The sequence below is a fragment of the Lactuca serriola genome, chromosome 8 (assembly GCF_051521515.1).
Source record: "Lactuca serriola cultivar US96UC23 chromosome 8, Lser_US96UC23_V15, whole genome shotgun sequence".
NCBI lineage: Eukaryota > Viridiplantae > Streptophyta > Magnoliopsida > Asterales > Asteraceae > Lactuca > Lactuca serriola.
In genome coordinates, this window is record NC_136415.1 from 146,021,240 (window position 1) to 146,030,671 (window position 9,432).

Below are 9,432 nucleotides of genomic sequence, written 5' to 3' on the forward strand. Positions count from 1 at the left end.
ATTCAAACCTATGATGTCACCAATTTTATTTCGACCTTTTAAAATCACATGTATTCTCAGGGAAATGAAAGTGGGTGTGGCATTGTTTGGGAAGTCATGTAAGGATATTGTAGAAGTGCTATTTATTTGCCTGATGTTAAGACATTATTTGTATTTAAATTTCTTATACTGTAGTATGAAAGATCACATAATTATTAATAAAAGTAATGTTTGTGTTATACATTGGATATTTTATTCATTATACTCAATATCTGAACTCCACAAAAACGTCGCACAACTCCACATTTTTGTCGCCAACCGAGGGTGTGACACAAACCATTTGAATAATTACAATAGGCGGTTTGAATGGCTATGTAACACCCAATTTTTTTTCAAAAATTTTTAACTTTTAAAACCCATCTTAAATTAAATTAAAACAAATGAAATAGTCATAACATAATCCATCAACTTAATAATCATATAAAATAAGTGTGGAAGTAATAATAATAATAAGGTCCCAACAAAATAACTAGTAGGGATGTCCCGATGCTCCATGTCAAGCCTTAGCCACTTTAATCTTAACACCTGAAAAGTTATAAGGGAAAAACGTAAGCACGAAGCTTAGTGAATTCAAACACAGACATTGTACTAACATTCATATTTACTAGCCCTAATCCATTTTCCAATTATAATTATATGATAAAGGCAAAGAACGAATCAATGTCTGTATTACAAGAAGGACTTGTAGGTTTGAACCACACCGGGAAGATCCCGTATCATTTGGCCCTAATCACCGCACCTCACGAAGTGTATTATGTTGGTGATCTTAACTACCCACCGCACCGGTAAATCCGTATCCTTTGGTGGTGTCCCCATATCCATAGTTAGTTACATACAGTGCACATGTACCAATTAAAACAATACTTATATAGCATGCTTTTATAATAAATTCAAATAATCACACACGAGCTAACTAGCAAACACAATCATCAATACAACGGTGTGAGAGAACTCACCTTGAGTGAGTAGTAAGGATAGATAAGACTCAAATAATTCTACCAAGCTTGAGCAAACTACAAAACCTCACCTAAGAAGGACTAAAGGTTAGAAAGGAGAAGTAATGAAGCTATGAGTTGAGAAAAGAGTAATCACAACAAGGTCTCTAAAACAGACCTGCTGTTCAAAACGGATTTACTCCAAAATCCAAAACAGAAACATAGCTTTAACTAAATTTTATAGGAAACTATGATTGCTCAGGATTCCACAACTATAAATAACTCATTCTAACTCCAAAAGATAAATTAAATATGAATTTTACAAAATGGTGTATCACTTCTGTCTCCAGCAATACAGTCAAGTGATGTTGGCCAATTCTACCCAACTTGTGAGTAGAATTCTTCCAAAACAAAATTAAGAGAAGTAAAGGACATACAAGTGAAAGTCTCAGAGTTGGAATTCAATGAAAAGCATCTCTCAAACTCCAGATATAAAATTCACATTGTGGACAATCACAGCACTAGCAAAAGCTGGTGACTGCCCACTGACCTGGAGTGTGGATCCATTCTTACCAATTTATAATTGGAAATAACACCCCATATTCTCCAGATCTTAAATTGATAATATAAGGAACATATAGAAACTTGGAATCACTCTGGATCCTTTTCCAAGCCTTAGAAATGATGAAAAGAAAATGACATATCAGAACAGACTCGGATCAGACCTAACAATAAAGATGCCATTCTTTCACATAGATAAAGCCCTTATCTGTGAGGTTGGGGTCTGTTTGAGTTAGCCAACTCAATTTGTGAACCTTTGGAACTGGTTTGGGGTCCGTTTGAGTTCTAGAGCTCCAGATATGATTTTTACAAAATGACTACATATCTGATGGAAAACAGAATCGTAGCCACCCGTGATTCCTTTTTGGCTTATCCATCCTTCTCCTTTTGAAACACATTTTAACATGTGTTCATCATCCCAATTCAGTCCCCATGATAATGGTGGTACTAAAAAGGGTTAGGGATGATTAGGATTTCATTTAGCCACAAGGATGTAATAATAATCAACATGAAAATAAACATAAGCACATAAAATCATCATTCTCCCTTATAGGGTTTCCATCATCCACCATATATGGGGTGAAGATAGGATCTTGAGATGATGTATAACATACAATTACAAATCAAATAAGAAGGAGAAGAAGTGAAGATGAAATCATAAAACTAGAACAAGGTTATGAATCACGTTGTAAGAAAGGATAAGGAGGTTCATACCAATACGAATCAAGGCTGGAAATGAACAAGAATTAAGCTCCAAATAGCCCCTTGGCTGCTCTTGATCCCAAAGAGAAAGAGAGAGAGGGAAGATTTTTGAGAGAGAGAGAGAGGGAGGGTTTAGAGTGTTTTCCTTGTGTGTGTTCCAAATGATTCAATTTACACATTAAGTACTATTTACTAGATGGACTTTGCAAATAGACCCATAGCCCATGGACTTCAATAAAAGGAGTTTACAAGATGATCAAAGGAGTCCAATAATATAAGAAATCAGACATTGGTTAAATAAATTAACCCAAGGTTACAAGGATAATTAAATTAAAATAACCAAACGTATCGAGAAAAATTGGGGTGTTACAACTCTCCCCCGCTATGAACGGACTTCGTCCTCGAAGTCAACGCCTAGAAACAAATCCGGATAATGAGCCCGCATCTCGCATTCCAGTTCCCAAGTCCATTCCGAACCCTTCCTATGTTTCCACTGCACCTTAACCAGCTTTATAGTCTTGTTGCAGAGAGCTTTCATCTTTCGTTCTAAAATAGCGATTGGTTTCTCAACATAATTGAGACGCTCGTCAATCTGTATGTCCTCCAGTGGTATCACAGCAGTCTCATCAACAACGCATTTTCGTAACTAAGACACGTGGAATGTATTATGAATTAGACTAAGCTCGTCAGGAAGCTCTAAACGGTAAGCCACCTTCCCCACACGGGCTATGACCTTGTAGGGTCCAATGAATCGGGGTCCGAGCTTTCCCCGCTTCCGAAATCGAATCACACCTTTCCAGGGGGAGACTTTAAGCAACACATAATCTCCCACCTGGAACTCAAGATTGGAGCGTCTTTTGTCGGCATAACTTTTCTGACGACTGTTCGCTGTGACCAATTGATCCCGAATCACTTGGATTTTCTCCGTACTCTGTAGCACGATATCGGTACTCCCAAGTACCCTCTGCCCAACCTCGCCCCAACAAACGGGCGTCCTGCAATTCCTCCCGTACAAGGCTTCATACGGAGGCATTTTAATGCTCGAGTGATAGTTCTTGTTATAAGAAAACTCAGCTAGATGTAGATGGTCATCCCAACTACCCCCAAAATCAATCGCACATGCCCTAAGCATGTCCTCCAAGATCTGAATTGTCCGCTCAGTCTGCCCGTCTGTCTGCGGATGGAAGGCAGTGCTAAAATGTAATCGTGTGCCCAACTCCTCTTGAACCTTCCTCCAGAACCGAGAAGTAAATCGGGTGTCCCGATCGGAGACGATAGAAATGGGCACCCCGTGTAATGAGACAATCTCCCGAACAAAGATCTCGGCTAATTTCTCCGCCGATGAGCTCTCCTTTATAGCCAGAAAGTGAGCACTCTTAGTCAAACGATCAACAATCACCCATATCGTATCGGCTCCTCGGGCAGTTCTAGGAATTTTTGTAATGTAGTCCATGGTTAGATGCTCCCATTTCCATTCAGGAATCTCCAATGGTTGCTACTTCCCATGCGGTTTCTGGTGTTCCGCCTTCACCTTCCGACAGGTCATACATTCTTCCACAAATCGAGCCACATCATTCTTCATTCCATGCCACCAGTAAGCCTCCCGAAGGTCCCGATACATTTTAGTAGCACCAGGATGGATAGAAAATTTTGACTTATGAGACTCATCCATTAGGGTTTTCCGATTTCCTCCGGTATATGGAACCCAAACCCTACCGTAGCGAGTTAGCAAACCCCGCCCGTCTCGTTCCATCTTAGGCAACTCTTTCCCAATCTTCTCACGCCTGATGTTTTCCTCCAGTATTGCCGTCTTTTGGGCGTCCCGGATTAGATCTAACAAATACGACACCATCGTGATCCGGAGACACTTAGCTCGAATCAGTTCGGCAGATTGTTTACGACTGAGAGCATCAACTACCACATTAGCTTTACCGGGGTGGTAAGTGAATTTCACAATCATAATCTTTTACCACATCCAACCATCTGATCTGCCTCATGTTCAAATCCCGCTGCTCGAACAAATATTTCAGACTCTTATGGTCAGTGTATATGATAAACTTCACTCCATAGAGATAGTGTCTCCAAATCTTAAGAGCGAAAACAACAGCCCCGAGCTCCAAATCATGAGTGGGGTAGCTTCCTTCATGGGGTTTCAGCTGTCGGGAGGCATAGGCTATCACCCTATCTCGTTGCATTAATACGGCACCAAGACCCTGAAGCGATGCATCACAGCAAACCACCATATCATCAACCCCATCAGGTAAGGCCAAAATCGGAGCATCACACAATCGTTTCCTTAACTCATCAGACGCCAGCTGCTGCTCTGGGCCCCAAACGAATTTCACTGATTTCTTGGTCAATCGGGTGAGTGGTAAGCCGATTTTAGAGAAATTTTCAATGAACCTCCGGTAATAACCGGCTAAACCCAAGAAACTACGAATTTCATAAGGTGTTTTTGGAATCTTCCATTGTTTAACCGCATCAACCTTGGCTTGATCAACCTTAATACCGTGTTTGTTTACCACATGACCTAAGAACTGAACTTCTTCCAACCAAAATTCACATTTTGAGAATTTAGCATAAAGCCTTTCTCTTGCCAGAGTTTCCATCTATGAACACTATGACCGAACGCTCAAGCATCAGTCTACACACCCGGTTCATGAGATCCATAAACGCTGCGGGTGCATTGGTGAGCCCAAAAGGCATCACCATGAACTCAAAGTGTCCATATCGAGTACGGAATGCTGTTTTCTCAATGTCTTCTTCACGAACCCGCATCTGATGGTAACCGGAACGTAAATCAATCTTGGAAAACCAAGACGCTCCCTGAAGCTGATCGAAAAGATCGTCAATACGTGGCAACGGGTACCTATTCTTTATCGTGCGCTTGTTTAGCTCCCTATAATCAATACACATTCGCTAGGATCCATCTTTCTTCTTCACAAAGAGAATAGGAGCACCCTAAAGCGAGCAGCTTGGCCGTATAAACCCTTTATCACTTAGTTCTTGAAGTTGATCTTGGAGCTCTTTCATTTCAGGTGGTGCCAAGCGGTAAGGAGATTTTGCTACCGGAGTCGCACCCGGCACCAAATCAATGCGAAACTCTACTTACCGAATAGGTGGAAAGCTAGGGAGTTCCTTCGGAAAGACATCGCTGAAGTCGGAAACAATAGGAACGTCGTCTAGTGCTATAGCAGAAGAGCAAGAAGCCATAGCCAGGCAGGGAATGTCCCCCTGAATAATAAGTTCTCCACCTCTAGGGTTTTGAACACGAACTTGCTTCTTACGACAGTGGATTTCCGCATCAAATGCATCAAGCCAATCCATGCCTACGATAACGCAGATCTCTCGCATCGCAATAGGGATAAGATCAATAGGGAATTCAACTCCAGAAAACTCGAGAGTGCAACCCCGATAAACATCGGTGACATAAATAGTGCGGTTGTCGGCAACTTCGACAACCATTGGGCGAGCCAATTTTCTGATACTACACCCCAAACGTTTAATAAACGTGCGAGATACAAAAGAATGGGTAGCACCACTACCAAACATAACAACAGCAGGCACGGAATCTAGCAAATAAGTGCCTGATTTACCACATACAATCATGTAAACAATTCTAACTACCACTTATTAAATAATGGCAGGAGAGAAAAGAAAAAAAAGAAATTTACCTGCCACTGTCGCGGTAATCACCGGCTCATCCGCAGTCATCTGGTGAGCACGACCTCGTGTCACCATAGTGGGTCCCTTAGAAGACGATGCAATTGCATGATTTGTACCCCCGCTTCCTTTACCAGCCTTCAACTTCGGGCATTCGGGCTTCTTGTGTCCCGTCTCGTTGTAGTGATAGCAGACGGGAGAAGCAGAAGTAATCTGAGGAACTCCACTCGCAGGGGGAGCCCTACAATTCTTCCAATGATGCCCTGGCTTTTTACAGTTGTAGCATATCAACGGTTTGAATGGCTATGTGACACCCAATTTTTTTTCATAAATTTTTAACTTTTAAAACCCATCTTAAATTAAATTAAAACAACTGAAATAGTCATAACATAATCCATCAACTTAATAATCATATAAAATAAGTGCGGAAGTAATAATAATAATAAGGTCCCAACAAAATAACTAGTAGCGATGTCCCGATGCTCCATGTCAAGCCTTAGCCTCTTTAATCTTAACACCTGAAAAGTTATAAGGGAAAAACGTAAGCACGAAGCTTAGTGAATTCAAACACAGACATTGTACTAACATTCATATTTACTAGCCCTAATCCATTTTCCAATTATAATTATATGATAAAGGAAAAGAACGAATCAATGTCTATATTACAAGAAGGACTTGTAGGTTTGAACCGCACCGGGAAGATCCCGTATCATTTGGCCCTAATCACCGCACCTCACGAAGAGTATTACGTTGGTGATCTTACCTACCCACTGCACCGGTAAATCCGTATCCTTTGGTGCTGTCCCCATATCCATAATTAGTTACATACAGTGCACATGCACGAATTAAAACAATACATATATAGCATGCTTTTATAATAAATTCAAATAATCACACACGAGCTAACTAGCAAACACAATCATCAATACAACGGTGTGAGAGAACTCACCTTGAGTGAGTAGTAAGGATAGCTAAGAATCAAATAATGCTACCAAGCTTGAGCAAACTTCAAAACCTCACCTAAGAAGGACTAAAGGTTAGAAAGGAGAAGTAATGAAGCTATGAGTTGAGAAAAGAGTAATCACAGCAAGGTCTCTAAAACAGACCTGCTGTTCAAAACGGATTTACTCCAAAATCTAAAACAGAAACATAGTTTTAACTAAATTTTATAGGAAACTATGATTGCTCGGGATTCCACAACTATAAAGAACTCATTCTAACTCCAAAAGATGAATTAAATATGAATTTTACAAAATGGTGTATCACTTCTGTCTCCAGCAATACAGTCAAGTGATTTTGGCCAATTCTACCCAACTTATGAGTAGAATTCGTCCAAAACAAAAGTAAGAGAAGTAAAGGACATACAAGTGAAAGTCTCAGAGTTGGAATTCAATGAAAAGCGTCTCTCAAACTCCAGATATAAAATTCACATTGTGGACAATCACAGCACTAGAAAAAGCTGGTGACTGCCCACTGACCTGGAGTGTGGATCCATTCTTACCAATTTATAATTGGAAATAACACCCCATATTCTCCAGATCCTAAATTCATAATATAAGGAACATATAGAAACTTGGAATCACTCTGGATCCTTTTCCAAGCCTTAGAAATGATGAAAACAAAATGACATATCAGAACAGACCCGGATCAGACCTAACAGCAAATATGCCATTCTTTCACATAGATAAAGCCCTTATCAGTGAGGTTGGCCTGCTTAAGAAAGTTAGCCAACTCAATTTGGTAACTTTTGGAACTGGTTTGGGGTCCGTTTGAGTTCTAGAGCTCCAGATATGATTTTTACAAAATGACTACATATCTGATGGAAAACAGAATCGTAGCCACCCGTGATTCCTTTTTGGCTTATCCAACCTTCTCCTTTTGAAACACATTTTAACATGTGTTCATCATCCCAATTCAGTCCCCATGATAATGGTGGTACTAAATAGGGTTAGGGATCATTAGGATTTCATTTAGCCACAAGGATGTAATAATAATCAACATGAAAATAAACATAAGCACATAAAATCATCATTCTCCCTTTTAGGGTTTTCATGATCTTTTGCCACATGTAATCCCCTAGATCCATCATCCATCATATATGGGGTGAAGATAGGATCTTCAGATGATGTATAACATACAATTACAAATCAAATAAGAAGGAGAAGAAGTGAAGATGAAATCATAAAACTAGAACAAGGTTATGAATCACGTTGTAAGAAAGGATAAGGAGGTTCATACCAATACGAATCAAGGCTAGAAATGAACAAGAATTAAGCTCCAAATAGCCCCTTGGCTGCTCTTGATCCCAAAGAGAAAGAGAGAGAGGGAAGATTTTTGAGAGAGAGAGAGAGAGGGAGGGTTTAGAGTGTTTTCCTTGTGTGTGTTCCAAATGATTCAATTTACACATTATGTGCTATTTACTAGATGGACTTTGCAAATAGGCCCGTAGCCCATGGACTTCAATAAAAGGAGTTTACAAGATGATCAAAAGAGTCCAATAACATAAGAAATCAGACATTGGTTAAATAAATTAACCCAAGGTTACAAGGATAATTAAATTAAAATAACCAAACGTACCGAGAAAAATTGGGGTGTTACAGGCTATACAACAAGGATTTTGTTATGTCACCTACTATCGATTGTCAGTGGTTAAGCAACAATGGGGTAACGAGAAGAATTAAGCCATAATTGACAAAGGTGTTCATTGGGAACAGTTTTGTTAGTAACATGTAATGGGCGGATGAATGTTTTTTCTGATTGAAGAGTTAAACAAGTAACTTGAAGATCGATTAGATCTTATAACAGGTAAAATAATAAATACGAAAACTGTAAACAACTCAAGTATGGATCGAAGAATGTCGAATGATTAATCAACAATCCTTCTTCTTTACAGTTTCAAACAGACGTGAGATGAGCGCGAGGATTGTCTGTCTGAACCGAATGTACCATTGTATCATGTCGTCAAAATACTTGATATCATCCGCTGTATTTTCCTTGCATCTGTGGATGATCCCCAGCACATGCTCTAGACAAGCAGTGGTATAAAGATGTTTATCAGCTAAGGCAAAGAGACATTTCTGTCCTTCACTCCTAGTGAACATAACTGAGTTTCGCCTCGGGTCAAATTTTCCCATCTTCATCTGGTTTAGATCACTGGCCGAGCCAACAGGAGAGATCTTCGGTTTCTTCTTGAAGACGGTTGCAATCTCCTGATCCATCAGTGCGACCTCCATGATATAGCACACCAACATCCTCTTGAGATGGTCAATGATCGGACCATATTCAGCTTCGTTGGTCAGAAGGATGTCGTGCAGAACAATCCAATCATGTGGATTGAGGTTCGGTAGATCTACTAAAGAAATGGCATGTTCGGTTTTTGTAGATCCCTTAAGCACCTTGAACCGAACATTGATAAACTTCCCTTTAGTGTATGGTTTCAGGACCCGAACGTTGATGATCTTCTGAGCGCTCCAGGTTTGGTATTGGGGTTGAGCAGCCTTCAGATAGAATTCAATCAATTCCCGATCAACCT

The 9,432-nt window shown here is 40.0% G+C and overlaps 1 protein-coding gene across 1 annotated transcript; it reads right to left on the reverse strand.

Moving 5' to 3' along the window:
* Positions 1-5,345: 5,345 nt before the first annotated feature.
* LOC145067480 (uncharacterized) lies at positions 5,346-5,978 on the reverse strand. Its single transcript, XM_079014616.1, has 2 exons — positions 5,912-5,978; positions 5,346-5,824 (listed from the first exon to the last, which is right to left on the reverse strand). Exons 1-2 carry the CDS (start codon positions 5,976-5,978, stop codon positions 5,346-5,348), a joined length of 546 nt encoding a protein of 181 aa, XP_078870742.1.
* Positions 5,979-9,432: the final 3,454 nt, after the last annotated feature.